General features: G+C 41.6%; 1 protein-coding gene across 3 annotated transcripts; it reads left to right on the top strand.

Moving 5' to 3' along the window:
• Positions 1-10,773: 10,773 nt before the first annotated feature.
• atg9a (ATG9 autophagy related 9 homolog A) lies at positions 10,774-20,721 on the top strand. Of its 3 annotated transcripts, none has more exons than XM_083998742.1 (20): positions 10,774-10,958; positions 11,295-11,350; positions 12,600-12,751; positions 12,870-12,913; positions 13,015-13,079; positions 13,200-13,349; positions 13,606-13,747; positions 13,862-14,002; positions 14,128-14,248; positions 14,349-14,524; positions 14,624-14,746; positions 15,099-15,286; positions 15,993-16,146; positions 16,785-16,964; positions 17,081-17,293; positions 17,403-17,635; positions 17,771-17,888; positions 18,509-18,779; positions 18,887-19,032; positions 19,182-20,721. In XM_083998742.1, the coding sequence occupies exons 3-20, from the start codon at positions 12,649-12,651 to the stop codon at positions 19,215-19,217; spliced, it is 2,604 nt and encodes an 867-aa protein (XP_083854868.1). In that variant the 5' UTR covers positions 10,774-10,958; positions 11,295-11,350; positions 12,600-12,648; the 3' UTR covers positions 19,218-20,721. The 3 variants fall into 3 exon arrangements, with proteins under 3 accessions (XP_083854868.1, XP_083854870.1, XP_083854869.1); XM_083998744.1 differs by having other exon boundaries at positions 19,132-20,721; XM_083998743.1 differs by lacking the exon at positions 10,774-10,958 and having other exon boundaries at positions 10,976-11,350.

Below are 20,721 nucleotides of genomic sequence, written 5' to 3'. Positions count from 1 at the left end.
CCTCCCTACTCCCTACTCCTCCCAGACGACGAGCGCCCGGCCCCGCAGAGCGCAGACACCGGCTCCGGTTTCGTGTGCGCAAATCTCGCCGACGGAAGGACGAGCGAGCTTGTCAAGATGGGGGAAAGGTAGCGTCGCCCGTGTGTTGGTGAATCCCATTCACCAAGCGGTTATCTTCATCTCCGAAAACACGCTCCAGTTGCTCAAACACACACCTCAGCAGCAGCAGCGCTCGGGCTCTATGCGTCAAATAACATGCACACACACATACAGACAGACACACACTAAAGCCACATGAGGAGAAATCCAATTGGACGCTGGTGATGAAAAATTAAAAACGTCCACGCCAGGGAGCGAGAATGAGGAGCGCTTAATTGAAGCGTCCCGGTTTTCCAGGTCTGCCTCGTTTCAGTGCTCCAGTGTGTGTGCATGTGTGGATGTATGTGTGTCAGTGTGTGTATGTGTATGTGTATGTGTGTGCGTCTGTGTATACATGTGTGTGTGAGAGAGGCTGTGAGTAACTGTGGTGCGTGGGGTTGAGAGAGAGGACCAGTCCGGGGGCAGAATGAGCTCGACGCTGTCCACGGCACACACCGGTGGGGCGGTGCAGACTCAGCCTGCTCCTCAGCAGAAACACATTCAAGCTTTCAAAGCCGAGGGTTGATAACATCTGGATTTTTTTTTCTCAAGTCAGAAAAACACGTTGTTGTGTCACCAGCAGTGAGTCTGTGTTTGAGGGGAAAGAAGAAGTTGCTTTGGTTTAGAAGAGATGAAAGAGCCTCAGTCCCACTTGGCCCAATTACAGGTGCTGATCCTGAAATGAACCAGACTGTCCAGCGGCAACATCAGCTCCCCAGCTCTTATACAACAGCAACCTCCAGCAAAATGTTGCTATTTGAGGATTATACAAAGACAAATTTAAGAAAGTAAGACAGATGTCTTCCTCTTTCTTTCTTTCTTTCTCTCTCTCTGCTTATTAAATCCAGAAAAAGACAGCTGCTTTAGGGATTCAACATCTTTGCGCAGGGGAACTTCAGCCACTTCATCTCATATCTCCACATAGCACCACATGATAGGATCAAAAAAGTCAAATCCAGTGCAGCCCTACGTTTTCAAATGGTACAAAGCTGTAACAGATTTATAATAATTTACTTTAAGCTCTTTAATTCATCAGTATCGTTGACCTCTGGTATTTAGGGCTGCACACATGATCCTTGCTACTTTAATGATTTATGAACATAATTGCAGATAATATGGTTCATGCTTTATTTATTATTGTTATGATTTTTCAAATTATCATTATTGCTCATTAATTGCATATAATATTTATAATCTTTTAAGCAGTTTTTTGACACCCTATAGTGCTGTGAGGGGTGACTTGTCAAAAGTGTTGAAACTGCTGTTGTGAGATGGAATAATAAGTTTTGATAAGCTGTCCTGAGTGGATATGAATATGTAACAATGCTGAGGAAGAAATCCCCCTAACACTCATTGAAATGATGTCTAAATTAGCCATGAGGCAGGAGCTGTCAGCACCATTCACTTAATGCTTCTCCAAATCCAAACCACAAAGAGAAAGAGTATGTGGGGGTATGGGGGGAGTTAATATTTCTGTATGATCTTTCCTAAAAAGCCTCCCCCTCATGGCATGGGAGGAGGAGGAGAAGGAGGAGAAGGAGGCTTGGTTACAGGGTAATTCAGAGCCCCTGTAGGGTGAAAAATGATATCTCACAACACACACACACACACACTCATACCGGCTACACAAGGCCAGAGCAGGACAACAAAAATCAAAATCAAAAGGATAACACACACACACGCTGTCCCTAACTACACCAGTTAGTATGAATGAGATGTGATGCATAGACAGCTGGTTGATGTGTTGTGGACCGTGTGTGGTTTTATTCTCTCCACAGACGAGGCAGCAGGGGCCAGGTGCAGCTATCAGCGGCCCAGCAGGCTGAGGCCTCTCTGGGGGTAAAGTATTGTGACGCTCAGCCTGTTCCCTCTGGAGCCCTGGAGGTATAGCCGGGGCCTCCTGTGTGCATGTGTGGAGGTATTATTTAGCTGTGCCCTCCGTCTTCATCAGGGAGACAGTTCAAAAGCTAGACTCAACAACGGGGCCCCCCGTTTTTTGTTAGAGGCATCGTGTGTGTCTGCTGGGGGTATGGGCACAAGCGTGTGCGCACACACACACACACACACAAACACTCAGGAAATTAAACCTGAGCTTCATAATCTTTAATATGAACTGCCCTGAAGGTAAAAGAGAACTTCACACACACCACAGTCACTGTAACAGTCAGACTGCCTGCATGGGGTCCCACCGGCTGCTACAAGCATCAATACTCCATAGAGAAAGGACATTGTTTAGCTACATAACATCCACTAAGAGTAAAAAATGATAATGTTATTTTGTGGTGATTTATTCAGGTACCCCACCCTATATGTTGTCATTTGACTGGTCAAGGTGACAGCTCTCACTTTTGGCTCGCAGCGGTGCTTCCAAATCATAACAGACTCTCACATTATCTCTGTTGCTTTCTCAGAGGTGTGTCTTTTTAAAGTTTAATGAAGGACTCTGATATCATTTGCTATTCTGTGAGAAAAGTGCAGATTGATGCAATTGCATTGGGAGATTTTGAATAGACAATTAATTTACTGTACTTTCCACCTGAGACATTTTTGAATCTCAAGCTGATTAATCAATTAATGACTCCTCTTTTAATAACTGATAATTGCTTAAAGCAGAAGTGAGTGGTCCGGTCGTTTTCGCTAATGCTGCGTTCCAGGCAGGATTTTGAAATCGTAAATTACAGCTTCAAGTCACAACTTACGACTTTGTAGCGTTTCAGGCAACCCACTCGTGTTTTTCCGACCTGTTTTACCGGTGAAAGTCACTATAACGGCCACTCGTAACTTCCGACCGGTGAACTCGTACCAGATCGAACTGGTACCACTTCACGGTCGGAAAAATACGAGTTTCCTTGAACGCACCATAACAGTCCTCGTCGCTACGTCACCACATTCACGGCGTCCCTTGGCTGCACACACAGCCCTGCATGCCGTTCTCTCTCCTCCTCTCCTAAAAACTGTAGGATACGATAAATGTTTTCTCTTCGGCTCAGAGCAGAGCAGAGGGACTGAGAGACCCGTGTTTCAGTCCAAACACTCTATGTAAGTGATTGCTGTCGGAAGATATAACTATTTAAGACTTATATTAACACAAATATATCACTCACTTCTGCTTTAAGTTAACAGGGCAAATATTTCTTGGCTACACCACCGAAAACATGAGAATTTGCTGCTTTTCTCATGTCTCACTGGATTTTTCAAAACAAAATGTTATAGCTAAACCTAAATAGTTTACTAAGCCCCTCCCAACTGGTTCTCCAAGGTGCATAAACCAAATGCTATGTCCATATTTTTGATCTAGGTCTGTCTGCATGGAAGTCAATAGACTAAATGCAACAGCTACAGATTTGCTCTGAATATTCCCGGGAGTGAAGGGGGGGGTTGCTGCTATTCGTAATTACTTGGCTAAAAGCCATCGACCCATGACATCTCATCTAACATGCACATGTGTACAGGAACATGCACAATGCATTGAGACCCCTCACATACACACACACACTGAAATGCACACAAAAAAATCTGGGCTATTAGATTCTCATTACCATGACAACATCAGGACTGCGTGACCCTCAACGGTGAAGTGTGGGACAGATTTTGTTTCCTTTGAGTCAGGAGCTGAACTCTGCTAACTCATCTGAACACAGCGCTGTGTCTCCTTGTTTCTCCTTCACATGGCCCTCTCCTTTTACTGTATGTGTGTGTGTGTGTGTGTGTGTGTGTGTGTGTGTGTGTGTGTGTGTGTGTGTGTGTGTGTGTGTGTGTGTGTGTGTGTGTGTGTGTGTGTGTGTGTGCGGGGGGTGTAAATCAGAGAGAAGTGTGTGTGTTGTGGACAGATCATCAATAGGTCCTCAGGTTCTGTGAATGACATGCAGACAGATTACTAAAGAGCTCAGACCTGCTGCCACCGATTCATGACGTCTTCATCTATATGTACATATGCATGGGAGCATACACACACACAAACAAGACTAGCATGCATTTAACCACAAGCATATCATTTTATCTAACTGGAGTGCGAGCTGGTCTGTGTTTGTGTGCACATGTCATATGTTGCATGCACTAATATGCATCACTCACAGTGTCACAGTCAATCAGTTTTACAACCAAAGCATCCATAAATCTCTCTTCATTTATTACCCTCTCCCTCTTTCAGGCGCTTCTCCTCCGTGACCCGACCCCCTCCCTCCAGACACAGCTGTTTATGGCCGTCTGGAAAGGATACGCTGAATCAAAGAGGTGCAGAGAAACTCACTGTGAAATGCACTGATTGATCGTACGGCCTTACTTTGGAGTGGTTTACTGGTAAAATTGGACAATCAAGACACGGCCTGAGGGTTAACTCGGTTCGCACCAAACGCTTTATTTTTTCTAAGTGGTCACAGAAAGACAAAGATGCATTGTTTGGTGCAATTTGCTAAACCCTTTTAGTGTGCACCATCGTCACCATAAATGTAAGCCATCTTAAAAAATGCTATGAGATACAGTTCATTGTGATACAGTATAATTAAAATATTATTCAAATCCTAATATCCTTCAGCAGTCACAAATAATTTCTGTGTGCATGTGTTCTGTAATAAATCAACAAAGTTGACAAGAAGTAGCTGGTATAACTGCAGCAGCTTTATTAAAACCTTGTTTTCATCAATCTACATTATGGTTAATATGGTCTGCAATAAGACACTCTCTCTCACACACACACAAACACACAGACAGACACTTGAGGAAATGCAATATTGAGCAGATGAGGTTACTTAATCTCTCTGATTTGATTTATTTGGAATTACTCATCGATATTAAACCTCTGCCAGCGGAGGGCAAACACGTTTGTCCACAGCAGCGGCATTTCAACTCAGTCACTCTGAGTACGTACTCATCAAAACTAATACAAAACACATTTTCAAGACGTAAATGATGATTGAAAAGTGAAAACTGAGATTTAGATTTTTCTTTACTTTCATATCACTTTTAAGGAGAAATTCTCCAACAGTCCAACAATGGATATCATACAGGATGGATACCTCAATTGTTTGTCAGAAAAATCACATTAGATGTTATGAATTAAGTAACAGTTGTAAAGTCATGGAGCAATAACACCAGCTAACGTCATAAAGAAGAATGCAGATATTGTTGAGGTAACAGTGACTCTTCTCCTTGGCAGAATAGTTCATAAACACTCATTCACTTTCTGGAGAGGAGCTCTGTGGCACTCTTGTCTCCGTAGGTTAAATATGAATTTACAGCCAGCAGTAATGTTTCTTAGCTTATCAAAGCTCAAATTAGTTTATCTTGAAGACTGGTATTTTTAAACCAGTGAACAGAGCCACACTATAGCAGCTTCCCAACAACCTTGTTTTTGAGCTAAGCTACGCTGACTGGCTAATGGCTGGGGCCTCATCCAAACCACCCAGATGTGACAGCAATATCAACTTTCTTTAATTCTTGGTAGGGAAATAAATTTGGGTATTTCCTAAAACATCAAATTCTTCATTTAAAAGGGAGGTACTGTGACTATTGTTGGGTGTTTCCATTATTTTGTGCACTCCCTATGCTTCCAGTTGGTTTCTATCACTCTACACATGGCACCACATTTTCATATCTCTTTTTATCTGTGGGGCTATTGATTATGAACTACTCTCCTGACATTGAGCAATAACCTTTCTGTCTGGTGAGCAAGTCTGAAGGGCAATTGCACGTCTGGATGGCGAGGCCAGTGCAAACCATTAATTCATTCACAGTAAATGGACAGCACAGAGTACAGAGAGAGTATGGACAAACTGAGTATGGCTGAGACAACTGCTGTGCACGGACACAATCTGACCTGCAGACTTGTGTGTTAAATAGTAAAAATGTCTCAAAAACTCCATCTCCATTTCCCAAAGTGTTAGGTGGAATATGAACTACAGAGAAACAAGAGCTGTTGTTGTGCATCTGGGGGACAAACCATGCAGTCTGTTCACTCCCAGAGGACCATCACACTGATTCATGAATTCATGTCTGATGCACACTAAACCCATCCTCTGAGACAGCGACATATATGATGTCACCTGATCTGTATGACTCATGCGGCATGCCCCCCCCCCCCCCCCCCCCCCCCCCCCACACACACACACACACAGTCCTTGGCCTAGATTCAAAATGAAATCATATTTCTGAGAAGAAAGAGGTATCAAAGAGGGTTGGGTGGAAATGAAAGGTTCAAGTCACAATTATGATCATATATACAGTATATGAAGTGTATCACTGCCACTGTGCCAACAGTGTCAGATCAGCAAATTATGAAAGATTAGCATTGTCTCCTCTCCACCTGTGACAGCACTACCATACAGGTTTGTGCTTTCATAAACTATTCATATCTAAACCGACATGAATCACTTTATGACTCATATTTTTTATCTTAGTGTCACACGAGACCAACAGGGTGATTTTAAGTCACTTCCTCACCGCTTATGTGGGAAAACAAAGGCTGAGATCAGTTATCTCTCTGTTCAAGTCGCCTCTATTTCACTCATGTAATACTCATGCACACAAAAACAATCTAACTTGCTACATTAGCAATTGATCATCACTTAGATCAAACAGGGGGGAAATTGAAATCAACATGGGGGAAAAAACACATTCACATTGAGAACTACAGGATTTCTTTCCATCATTGAAACATGTCTGAATGTTAGTAAAGGTTTAGAGAATTGTTTGGTAAACATAGCTGGTGAGTGACTGCATTTGACTAGATGAAATTTAAAGTAAAATGGACATTTTCAAAAGGCATATCTTGCAAAAAAAATTACAATTAAAATGTTTGGTTCACTCGGAGTGAATTTTCCAGACTGATCAATGTCAATGATTATTAAATAAAATTTAGGCAAATACACTGCAGTGCTTCGCTGCCAATTTATATTAAAGACTCAGACTCTAACCGAGTATTCATGACATCTTTTGATACTTGACATCGTCTGATGCCAAAACAGGTATAATGTAATGAGTAGCATGGGGTGGAGCTCAATACTCCGCCCTGTGAAGGACTCAATGTTTGTCAATAATAATTTAATTCCTGGCTGTATTGAGAAGGCACTATTAGCATATTTATACCTATAATCCAGGAAATTGAATTTAAAGAAGACACACCAGAGCAGCTTATTGTATAAAAATAAGACATCAAAATAAAATGCAAATGATAGGGTCAGTATTCACTCAATTCTGGCTACGGCTCTGTAAACATCATTAGAATTGAATCAAGTTTAAAATATTCACAACAAACCCTTAATAATAATGACAGCAATGGATACAGTCATTAGATATCCACTGGGTATCTGGCCAGCCTTTAAGGAAGTGGCACAATTAAGGCTGTGGGAAAACTGCCCCAGGGGTACCAGCAGGAAGAGAAAGACAAGCTACAGTTTAAAATTTAAAGGGAGACGTGGGATTGTGATGTGTGTGCCCTCCTGTGTTCAGATTTCATACCTGCTGTGTCGGGTGTGCATGCACGTACAGGAAGGGACATGATCTAATTAAGTTGTTCCAGCAGAGACATGACTTCATCTTGTTTCCCTTTTCCCCACCCCCACCCAGACCACTGTCAAGAAGAGGAGGCACCCCACCTGCCACGCCCCGCTTCGAACCACCCACCCCACCCCCCTGCTAACCCACCACCACCCCACGGGCTGCAGGGCAGCATGACAGCACGTCTTTGGACCAAATTAGCTGTCAATGCAACCCCCTAATTCCCGACAGACAGTGGGGTAATTTAATCAGTCGGCTATCGCCTGCAGCAGAGCACACATGCTTAAACACACATACAAAAACACACACACACTCACACACACAATAGGCCAGAACTATATCAATCAAGTTTTGGCTCATACAGCATGACAAGATAAACATAATTCAATGTTAAGGAAAACACATTTAGTGTAGAGGGAGGTTAAACACACCAACCAGCTACTTATTTTTCTTCTGTCCCATGTCAATGCTACATGTAGCAACTTAATTTTATCTAATTCTAAGATAATCAATTAATATAAGAGACTGCATTTCATCCAGTGGGAGCAGGAAAAGGGGAAAAATGTATCAACTGAGTTAATACACATTAATTTCTTTTTTCTTTTTCTTTTTTTTTGGGGGGGGGGGGGGGGGCATCTGCCATTTTACACCTAAATGAAATGCGTTGAGGTTTGTGATAAGCAGCTTTTACATTATACAGTATGTTATTTCAACATCCCAGTTACTGTTTGGTGTTTATCAGCCAGTGAGCTTCGTTGTGACATACTTTTTACACTGGATTAAGTTGAATGAAGCCTAATCCTAATCAGAACAGATTAAAAATTACCCAGATCCCTATAATAACTAGATTACACAGACCCCCTGACTCAAGACACCCATGCCCTTTAAAAAAAACTCTAACCAACACACAAACACAAAAACAAACAGACACACTGTAAGAAATTATGTAATAATGAATAAAGAGAGATCAGTGCATAAATTCTGTGGTGTAAAAAAAGAACGCTTTAAAGGTGACGTAAACAATAATGATGTTTAGTGTGCATCATTTATCAGCATGTCTATAGGTTTGTGTCTCTCAGTGTCATCTGTGTGTCTGATCCTGGCGTGTGTGAGAAGTGAAACCAACAATTAATTCCCATTAATTCACCACTCAGTGAAATCATCACTACTAAATTTGCCAGTGCACACACACACACACACACACACACACACACACACACACACACACACACACACACACACACACACACACACACACACACACACACACACACACAGTGATTGGTGTTAACAGTGTAACTAATGCAGTGACACAGTGAACAAAAGCCCAGCTGTCACTCCAGAGGCTTAACAATCATATATGAATATTCATCACAGCAGAGTGAGACAGAAGGTGAGTTTGGCTTTGCAAAGCATCATTTCTCTACTGTACTGTACAGCCAGCACCTCAAAATCCAATTCACAGAACCTAACGTGCAAACAAAGTTGAGTTATAAAAACACTTTTCGTTAAACACTCTCACTTAAGCATTGGGTGGGAAACCACTCACACACACTACTTTCATTTTTGGGTATGGTGCTAAAATGTCCAACAAAGGCTGTATCGATGAGGATCAGGTCATAGATTGTGCAATTATCAGCTGTCCTTTAATGATCATTTTTGACATATCTATTTTGGCCATTCTTCACTTCAATTTCAAGAAAAGAAGGAAAGACCAAAGTAATTCAGACTAAAACAGAGATTGCATACTAAAACATGACAGCTATATGTTGACGTTGTGTTAGAAGAACTAATTGCTAGAGATTATTATTGTCGGCCCCAGAAGGGAGGCTAAATGCCAGAAACAACTCTCTGCATTTCATTCACACACTACATGCTCAATATTTTTTTCATACACTACAAACAACCCAGTGTTAACATCAAATCAATCAAGGAAGAAATACTTATGACCAGGCTGTTGTTTTATGTTCATTTGTTTTAACCAGTTATTGCAGATAAATTGAACTGACTGAATATCATATGCAATATACAGAACTGTCAAGCTATCCACATCATAGGCTACTTTATCAATATTCAACCATTTTAGAAACTCTGCCTACAAGTTGTGCTCACAAACATTTGTATTTGTCTTCTTCTTTTTATCTCGTCTGTCTAACACAGTGGCTGCCACTAGATGTAGCACTAGACCAGCAGCATCTCAGACCAAAACAAACCTGTGGCCTCTGTCTGACCACAAACAACCCCCCTCTGCCCTCACACTCTGTCAGCTGGGTCTAATGAAGCCCAGTGAAAGCGACTAAAACACACGACAAGAAACACGCATGCTCACCTGAGCAAGCAAAAAAAAGACAAAGAAAAGGGTCTAACTATAAAGTTAGCCCGCCCAGGGCTAGCATTGCCCTCTGATGCCCCACAGCGATGCTAACAATTAGCTAGCAAAACATTGATGAAGATAATCAAGTTACTTACAAACCAAGGGGGGAAGAAGCACCTATGGACGAAAAGCTGCTGGGTCTTTTAGCTGTTGGCAGGGCTTTTAGTGAAGTCACACGATCTGGGAGAGAAATTCAGCCATGAATTTATATCCACCGACCACCTGTAAATTAGAACAATGACTCTGGTAAAAACCTACCTTGAACTCTGGTCAAATGGGTCAAGCACAAAAAACATATTCTTTCTTGCAGTTACCAGCCCGAGATTTCAGCATAGAAAATAATTATTTTAGCTTTATTGTTATTTAAAATAACCTATATTCATAATGTTAATGGTATACTCAAAATCTCAATTTTTCAGGGACACCGCTGATAGTAGGTTATGGATATACAACATACAACATAAAATAATTAAACAGGTCGCAGGAAAAAGAAGCTGTGTAAAAACATAATATACATGTAAACTTGATATGCAGCAGCATCTATCAGGCTTGTGGTGCTGCTACTACAAGCGACCAGGCGGTGGTAGTAAATACCCATTTAATTAACAAACCAGAGTAAACTGTGAGGATCCCATCATGGAGGGTCATACAGGGCGTGTACTGACGCAACACACTCTTATGTCCCGCCTCCCGACGAATCCTATTGGCTGCTGAGCCTGCTTGGCTGAGAACTCGCCCTGTGATTGGACAGCGTCCTTGCCGCTCAGCTGTGGTAAACGCCACACTGCTGCCTGCTAGCTGTTTCGAAAATGAAACTGGCTTGTGTCTGAGTTCGAGGGAGAGAGAAGAGAAAACGAAAACAAGACGGTTATCAGATAAATAAATTTTAAAAAATCCCCGGGATATTACGTTTTTTTTTAATCCGACACAGCGGAAGCAGGGACATCAAACGGTAAGGTATCTCCACGCCACAGTATTGGGGAGGTGTCATGTTTTGGGTTTTTTTTAGTGGGAGAGAAAGGGGCAGGCCTGTGCTGTCAAACCACGACAACAACAACACCTGAATCACTTGTGCCGTGTACCGTGTTACTGCTTTCTAGTCAGTCGTCCAAAGTCACTGACATTTTGTGTGACTTTATAGCTATCGTCTTGTACTGTAGCTACGTAGAGAATAATAATGGCAGACGTACTGCAGTAGTCTTTTGTGGTCCTGGATTGTTAGACTGTAAACGACAGCTTTAAAGGAAACCTGTCTTCCTGTTTTGTGTGTGTGTGCTTTATTTCACAGCTGGGAATGTTGAGTAACAAACAGACCTCGACAGGACGTACTGCACTGCAATGGAGGTAAGGATGTTCATATACTGTACTAGCTGACATAACCTAGGCCATACCTGTGTTGTTATCAAATGTTTCCCCGTAGCCTATACAGCATTAGTTACATTGCACCAGGACCTGTCTCTTCTCAGTTACATGTCACATGAAGGTGTCTGTCCTTCCACCATAAAATCTTGTTATTACTATGAGTTATAAACGCAGGTGCCATGTTGCAGAATATTATGCTCCTTATTTAAAGTGGCTATCTATGTACTCCATTTCCGTCCAGGTGCTATTGCTTTGTCAATACAGTATTGTGCTTAAGGACACATTCATTCTCTTGACTCTTTGGGCCTGCAGTTAGTCTGTGTTATGGTTTCTATTTGTCTGAAGGCTGAGGCCTGCATTACCATGTGAATATGAAATAGTTCATATAGATTTTGATGGGACATTTTTAATTATGTCAGACAGATCTTGAGATGAATCATTCGTCAATGGCCCATTTATTTAGTTTTGGTTTCCTCTTGTCAGTTTTAATTTGACTGAAACGTGCAGATGCAACGTATAGGGGATTTTCTGTAGGTTTCATATGATACTCACGCTCCACCCCCACTTGCGTTTCATGTAATTGCAGAACATTTCTCAGGCCATTTGTTACATAAACTTAACCATGCACTGTGGATATTTATATGTTGTGTTTATAATTTATTAAGCTAGTGCAGCCTGTACAGACTTAAGTATTGAACAACTGCCCTTTAAACAGGACATCTAGTTTTGAACTGTCTCTGTCAGCAGGAATCCAGCAGTAGGCTGACTGCTCTGTCACTGATCCTGACCTCTGATCTCTCTGAAGGATCAGACAAATGAGGGGTTTTCTGGAGAGTTCAATATTAGATAATGCAAAAATCAATAATGAGTTCCACTCTTAGTATCATTAGGGATGTTGCTTTTCAGAGATGAAGGCTTAGGTTGATGGTAACCACACATTTTTGATAATTCAGACTGTTTGAGTTTGAAATTAGTTGCTGATGATTGCATCGCCATTTCCCCTTCTCACTCCCATCAATGTTTACTATTTGTCTTCATATCTTCCACACTGCCTCCCCTTCACTTCTTAGTTCACTCTCCTTCTTCTTACAGTATTGAATAGATGTAGAACTTGTGCCATTACTAGTATTTCTACTGATGTCCTTCTCTTGCAAGCTACTCTGGATGAAAGTGTCTGCCAAATGAGGACATGTAAATGTGAATGTAAATCCTGCTTTCCTCTGCTCTCCAGTCTGTAGCAGTGGGTTTGGCTACTTGGTGAGACTGAGGCTCCTGTCACCATGGCGCACTTTGACACAGAGTACCAGCGTCTGGAGGCGTCCTACAGCGATTCTCCCCCTGGAGAGGAGAACCTGTTGATGCATGTGCCTGAAGGAACCAAATGTATGATGCACACATACAAACACACACAGATCCTAAACTTATCCCAAAGAGTATTAGATTCTTTCTCTTTTTTACACAAGGATACCTAACATGAACACCTGCTGTGCATCTTTTGCAGCCCAATGGCACCACATAGAAAACCTGGACCTGTTTTTCCAGAGAATATCCTTTTTCACATGATTTTGGAAGATATTCATTGTTACATTCTTCAACATAAATAAGTTGTAAATAAGTCTAACATAGTAGTCCTTAACGTACAATACGTCTATAACCTGCATCAGAAGAATGGATTCACCTGTATGCTGCTGGGAGAGATCTTTGAGCTGGTGTATGTATCCTGTCCATAAATTATGTTTTTCTCGCAAGGTTCCTACCTATGCAGTTGAAGGTGACTTAAATGTGTGTTTTCTTCTTGTCCTCCTTATTCTCTCTCTCTTTTTCTAAACAGTCAGTTGCTGTTTGTGGTTGGCTTCACAGTGTTCCTAGCTAACTGTGTAGACTACGACATCCTCTTTGCCAACAAGTTTGTAAATCACACGGATTCATCGAAAGTCACCTTGCCTGACGCCTTCCTCCCAATGAATGTCTGCAGTGCCCGGTGGGTGTGACATTGTTTGTAATTAATGTGCTTAACGATGCATATCTAATTTGCATAAAATCTATTGTTATTATTTACAAGTTTTGCAAGTGCGGTGAAGCAAAGGATAGGTCAAGTGTTTGTGACGCACCTAAAGAACAAGCAACACTTTAACATTCAAGGAGACGTTATACACTATGATGTTATGTTATTTATTAGATGGGTCTTGTGTACTGCAAAAGTGTTAACATTCATTGATAAAAATGTTCTTCCCCAGCATGCAAAGCAATGCGTTTGTGATGTTTGTGCTGATAATCTCTGGGGTGTTCTGGCTACACCGGATGGTCAAATTCATCTACAACGTCTGTTGTTATTGGGAGATCCGTTCCTTCTATATCAACGCTCTCAAGATGACCATGGTGAGACAGACAAACTAACGTCACATGATCTGTTCTGTTGACACTAAAAATACTCCTATCTCTTCCTCCTAGACTCTCTTGCCTTCACTGTGCTTTTTTTCCCCTTCTTCTCAGTCAGAGCTTCCCTATGCAACATGGCAGGAGGTTCAGGCCAGGATAGTGGAGATCCAGAAGGAGCACCAGATCTGCATCCACAAGAAGGAACTGACAGAGCTTGACATTTACCACCGCATCCTGCGCTTTAAAAACTACATGGTGTGTTTCATTTGCAGTGAAACGTGAATAACACTGTTTGTCGTAAATCTGTTCATGTTTGCTACTTGGGAACGTAATGATACTGTGTGGTCTGTAACCACAGCTCTCTTCCTCCAACTCACTAGGTCGCTATGGTGAATAAATCACTCCTTCCTGTGCGTTTTCGACTTCCTGTGCTTGGGGAGTCTGTATTCTACACTCGGGGTCTCAAGTACAACTTTGAGCTCATCTTCTTTTGGGGGCCAGGTGTGTCTGTGTTCACTGTGTTCACTAGTTTTTTTTTTAATTTACGCAAAAGGTTTATAAATACCAACACGTTTGTTTTTATCTTTGGATTTCTCTGTAGGTTCTCTGTTTGAGAATGAGTGGAGCCTAAAACAAGAGTACAAGAGAGGAGGCAACAGGCTCGAGCTGGCTGACCGGCTAGCATCTCGTATCCTGTGGATTGGCATTGCCAACCTGCTACTGTGTCCGGTTATTCTAGTGTGGCAGATCCTCTATGCCTTCTTTAGTTACACTGAGGTAATTGTTCCAGTAGAGCAAGGTACAAACTCTAAAAACATAAAATGTCCCCTTTTATTTACTGCTCTGGATAATAGTTCATTGTGTTTGTGTGTCTAGGTGATCAAGCGTGAGCCTGGTTCTCTGGGTGCGAGGTGCTGGTCGCTCTATGGCCGTTGCTACCTTCGTCATTTTAATGAGCTGGACCATGAACTCATGTCACGTCTCAGCAAAGGCTACAAGGTCAGTGGGCCTGCTCCCCCTCTGCAGCAGTAGATGCTCTGAAGTTATTGTTCTTTTTCTTTTATCTATTTATTTATTTCTATTTCTTACACTCTGATGTCCAGGTTAATGACTGCCTGTGTGTGTTTTTTTTAATTGCCTCATGGGGATAAATAGAGTTTTGAATTCAGAAAATTGAATTGAATTCTCCTCAGAGATATTTGTTTGAACTGGCAAAGTTTTATAGCACTGAATAATAGGTAAATGTAGAGACTGTGTCTGTACATTTCTCATTGCTTGTGTAAATAGTAATTAACTGTGTTTTCTCCTTTTTCTCTTCCTCTTCCTTCTTTTTTGCTACAACCTCATTAAGGCTGCATCCAAGTATATGAACTGTTTCCTTTCACCACTGTTGACAGTGGTTGCCAAAAATGTAGCGTTTTTTGCTGGGTCTCTCCTGGCCGTCCTCATCGCCCTGACCATCTATGATGAAGACGTTCTTGCTGTGGAGCATGTTCTCTCATCAATCACACTGCTTGGAGTGTGTATCACAGTCTGCAGGTAAGGATTAGTGTCACCCAGTCAATCTTTCAGCTCATCTAAATGCACATTTGGATTTTAATGATTTTATTTAACCAAAGCATTTCATAAACATACAAATAAATCATTAAATGCTTAGTGGGGGATAGCACAACAATGCCCGAAGGCTTATATTCATTATGGTCCAATGAAATGGGAAAGGAGAGGAGGTAGGAGAAAGTAGTACAGCCAGTAGCTAATAAAAAACATCACTAATTCCCTCTTCCTCTTTGCTAATGTATTTCCTCCATCATTATAAAACAGACATTACATTACAAGGATGAAGTGCAAATGGACACAATGAGTAAAAAAAGACAAATCTTCAACTATGAAGTTAAAATATGTTAGCGAGAAGCCATTTTTTTATTGCGCTTTTAGAGATACCCGGAGTTGTAATCTCTTCTAATGCTCTTGGGCAGCTTACTCTGCTGTATAACTGATGAGTATAAGAGGGTTTCCTTCCCTAAGTAGCTGCTGACTCTTTGAAATCTGTATTAGCTCTGAATTGAAGTTGTCAAGTATGGGGGAACATTCCCACAGATTGAGTCCTACCTCTCTCTCTCTCTCTCTCTCCCATTTTCTAGTTTTCTAAAGAGAGTGATTGTCTAATATTACATCGTATCAGTTTAAATTGAGATCTTTTGTTGTCAGAAGTTGTTGTCCACCATCATCATCTCTCTCTCCTCAGGTCATTTATTCCTGATAAGCACATGGTGTTTTGTCCGGAGCAGCTGTTGCGGGTCATCCTGGCTCATATCCACTACATGCCTGACCATTGGCAGGGCAATGCACATAGATATGAGACCCGGGACCAGTTCTCACAGCTATTCCAGTACAAAGCAGTGAGTACACATGCTGGGAAAAATATCAAGACTCAACAAGGATGATCACATTGGAAATGACAACAGTGTCCTACAGGATTTTAATATCTCAAAGCATGACAATATGAGATGTTGTGATATTACAAGTGATGACTTTATTCCACACTGATATGACAGGTTTAGGGTCCTATAGAACCAATGCAATGAAGCGATCATTAATGATACCACTTAGGATTGTGTTGCTCCTGCTATGACTATTGGAAATTCTTGCTGTGCTGTGAAAGTGGCCTAAAGTTATGTTTCCAAATTCTCATAAATATGTACCAGTATATGCCATATACCGGTACTATACCATATACCGGTACTATACCGGTATATATTTCTCTAATGACAAGTTTTGCTCTCACACTGTAACTTACATTAATATGTCAAAGCAGACAAGTAGAAACCACAGGTTTGTGCTGTTACTTGTAATGGGAAGAGGTTAACTCTCTGCTCCCAGATTTTCACAGTTGCTGGCACTCTTAAATCTTTAATCTGAAAGGAGCCAAAGGAAATAAATCATTAAAAAAAACCACACATTTCAATTTTTCTATCATATCTTCAGCATCTTTCTGGTACAACTTCGGTCCTTGTTCAACCCCCATCTGCTTGTCCAGGTGTTTATTTTAGAGGAGTTGCTAAGTCCAGTTGTGACTCCCATCATCCTCATCTTCTGTCTGAGGAGAAAGTCTCTGGAGATCATCGATTTCTTCAGGAACTTCACAGTGGAGGTGATCGGGGTTGGAGACACCTGCTCTTTTGCCCAGATGGACATTAGGCAGCATGGGCATCCAGCGGTGAGGCACTGCTTCATGAGTCCATACAGACATGAAGACACTTGTGGACACATATTTAACGTGCCTACGTGGAGAGTGTTTTGTCCTCCTGATTTTTGTCTCTCCTCCCTCTCCAGTGGATGTCGGAGGGGAAGACGGAGGCGTCTATCTACCAACAGGCAGAGGATGGAAAGACGGAGTTATCTCTAATGCACTTTGCCATTACCAACCCCCAGTGGCAGCCTCCACAAGAGACAACACACTTCATCAGTCAGTTGAAAGAAAGAGTTCACAGAGAGGCCACTGGCGCTCCTGCAGACACACATCCACTCTCATTGTCTGAATCTGAGGTATAGAGATTTATTAACTGTCGGTCCAAAGTTACATTTCCTCACATTTTCAGAAGTAAATGTAGATTAAATCTCTCCTACCCTGTCTCTGCCTGTCTCTCGCTCTCAGCCAAGGAGCCTCGTTGCAAACCTCCTGGCAGGTCCTTCTACACTGGCCTCCGTTCATTTTGGCAGGGACGGCTCTTTGACTAATCACACTGTAGCTGGCATTAGCGATGGAGCATCTGCCTTACGCTCCCTTTCCCCAATCAGCAGCAGTCTGCACCTGAGGGGCAGTTTGAGTGCAGCTCACAGGACTGGTGGCCACACTTCAGCCATGAGCAAGGCAATGGCAGGCTCTGGGTAAGAAAAAAAAACACTAAATATTCACTGAGCTACTGTCTTTTATTATCATTTAACTCTTTGTGTTACTCCCCCATGTGTTTCACCATTTATCTTCATTATCTCCATATATTGGCTCTCTCTCTCCTCTTGTAGGACTGATGCCCGAACTGTGAGCTCCGGCAGCAGTGCGTGGGAGGGTCAACTCACCAGTTTGGTCCTATCAGAGTATGCATCCACTGAGATGAGTATCCATGCACTTTACATGCATGAGGTGAGTGTGTGCACATACAGCTCTGGAAAAGATAAAAAGACCTCTCCAAAAATGTTCTTAATAAATCAGCTTCGTATGGCAGCCATCAATTCCAGTGTCTATTGAACTCCAACACAAGCACACCTCACTCTACTTAGCTGATCACCTGAACCAAATCATATTTAATGAGGAAGAAAGATTATAAATAAATTTAAAAAAAAAAAACGCTGTGATTAAAAATTGGGATTATTCCACCAATTCTGATGTCTAAACTCTTCCTAAGTTTAAAAAGTAGTGTTGTGTTGTTTTAAAATGAATATGAACTTGTTTTGTTTGCATTATACAAGGTCTGAAAACACCAGAATGTTTTTTTTATTTTGACCTGTTGCCATTTTCTGCAAATAAATGCTCTAAATGACAATATTTTTATTTCCAATTTGGGACAGTAGGTTATAGAATTAAACTTAAGTACTCAAACACATACCTACCTGTATGAATAGTAAAACCAGAGGAACTGATCATTTTGAAGTGGTCTCTTAATTTTTTCCAGAGCTGCAGAGCTGTATGTGAGGCAGTTTCTTCTCCATCCTGGGTCCCATGCATAACACCTCCAACAATATCTACGTGTTTTTGTCTTGTAGCTTCATAAACAGCAATCCCGTGGCGAGCTGTCCCGGCACACCTGGCACAGGCAGGAGAGCGATGAAAGCAGCGATAGCATCCCTGATGAAGTGAGGAGCCACCCCCACCCTCACTCTAGAAATTTCCCCCGCTCACATACTTTCCCCACCACAGTTCCCAGCCCGAGCACCATTCCCACTTCAGCTTCAGCAACCAGCAATGCCACCATCAGACAGGAGGGGGCGTCATCGCAGGGCAGCAGCCATCGACGCCATAGTGGACCTACCACAGGTATCCCCATTGTGATTATTATTGCTCCATGTTTTACACCACGTGCATTTGAATTCTGATTGAATGCGTTTTATTGACACTTTTAAACCAAACAATCTGTTTTCCAGACCCTTTTGGTGCAGGGTGGAAGGTCGTGAGGTCGGCTCGTGTGCCGATGGGAGGGTGGGCAGAGGAGGACCAGGCAGCACCACGCCAGCATGAGCCGCTACCAGAGGAGAGCTCAGAGGACGAAATGCCTCCTCACATACACAAGGTGAATGCTGTTTGTGTGCAACTGGGGTGGCATTGTTAATTCATTTGCCTGTGCACACACTGCAACTAAATTGACATTTTTTGTTTTCTCTCACTTTAGGTCACATAACCAAGTCATGTAAATCAGTATCCCTGTCCCACCTTTCACAGATAACCACCACCCGAAACACATATCCTCGCCCTTGACCAAGCATGTCTCCAGGAGTGGCCATCCGATCAGACACAGATGAAGATGGATGGACGCTCAAATAGTAAAATCATCTGGACAAACTTGGATTGATGTTCCCATGGGTCATTGAAGGACACAGGGAATTTCAAGATCCATGACTTACTCAGTGACCTCCTACATGCCTAAACAGGCAAACAGGGTAAATCTCTGAACCTGTGCATCGGAAGAGGACCTACAGGATCAAGTTCTTTCTAATAGCCATTGATATCATCAGACTACACTACGCTTTTTTATAGTGTCTAAAGATTACAAAATGAAAGTGCATGTGTTGCTGCGATATAACATAAATTGTGGACACTCAACACTGCTGCCGTAATTCAAAACTATTTGATCAAACTGATCACAATAATCAAAATTGTGCTTTTTGTTTTTTACAATCAGATGTGAGAAGTAAAATTTAAAGAATATATTATGTCGCAATAATAAGAGCAACATTCAAAATGTGGGTAACACAGACTTTCATTGTGTATATCTGTTCTTGTACCAGTAGTGGAGGAAGGCTGTGCATTATGCTCTGTGCTCTGTGTTTCAGCTTGCATTCTGCCTCCTCGCAAAAAAAAAAGGCCTCAAACAGTATAAAATTCAGTTGAAATTTTTAATCACATATTTTTCTTGATTCTGAATTCATTTACTCAGTGATTTTTTTTAACATTTCCTGACATTTGGCTCTGTCAGCACAGATTAACATTGATTTTAACAGATTGTACAGTGATGCTCGGTATTGTGCATGCAGATATGCACTGTGTAAATAAATGTTAGCGGGTCAAGTTGCCTGCAGCCATACAGAATACTGACCACATCACAATTAACAAAGTTGTAAGGCATTTTGTTATGTATAACAAGAGATTCACCCAGGGTTTTACTGTTTACTGTTCAATGTTTTTGCTACAGACTAGTTAAAGGTGCAACAGACAAACAAGGCTGTTAAGCATGTAATATTGATTTCTGTGCCATACAAGGAGCCCCCAAGCACAACTGCATGACTGTCATTCACTCATCTTCTGCAGAGTTGTGACTAGGTCACCCACAGCAAAAGTATGACCATCTTCCACATCCTGCTTAATCACAGCATGATTTTCCTCTGTTCCTCTATCATTAAGCCGCAATTCTCTAAAAGAAGAATTATGCACTTTAAAATTTTGTTAATGCAGAGGGTGTCACTTAACTTGGATTGTTTGTATGTTTTCATATATTTAAATATATATTTTTAATTATTTTATTTATCAAAAGGGATGTGCCATGATGATTGACAGTCGTGAATCAAGTTTGTGTAGTTGGATCAAGATAAACTGTCAAATTGCTGTAATGGTAATATGGTGTCAGATGCAGTGATCCAGCGTGGTTGCGTTAGATTAAAAGTAATTGCTGATGTTTTTTGTTCGTTTGTTTGTTTTATAGATCATGTGAAATACCATTTTGTACAGCTTTAATTTCATCATTAAAGACAAAATTGTAAATCGA

This window comes from Trachurus trachurus (genome assembly GCF_905171665.1).
Source record: "Trachurus trachurus genome assembly, chromosome: 22".
Classification (NCBI taxonomy): Eukaryota; Metazoa; Chordata; class Actinopteri; order Carangiformes; family Carangidae; genus Trachurus; species Trachurus trachurus.
This window is presented reverse-complemented; position numbering and strand designations above follow the sequence as displayed.

What these genes read in the sequence shown, in the direction of transcription:
- atg9a (XM_083998742.1), top strand. Translation starts at nt 12,649, where the DNA reads ATGGCGCACTTTGACACAGAGTACCAGCGTCTGGAGGCGTCCTACAGC. An exon ending in GGAGAGATCTTTGAGCTGGT is followed by an intron (nt 13,080 to 13,199) that starts GTATGTATCCTG and finishes TTTTCTAAACAG; the next exon opens with TCAGTTGCTGTTTGTGGTTG. An exon ending in TCTCATTGTCTGAATCTGAG is followed by an intron (nt 17,294 to 17,402) that starts GTATAGAGATTT and finishes TCTCGCTCTCAG; the next exon opens with CCAAGGAGCCTCGTTGCAAA.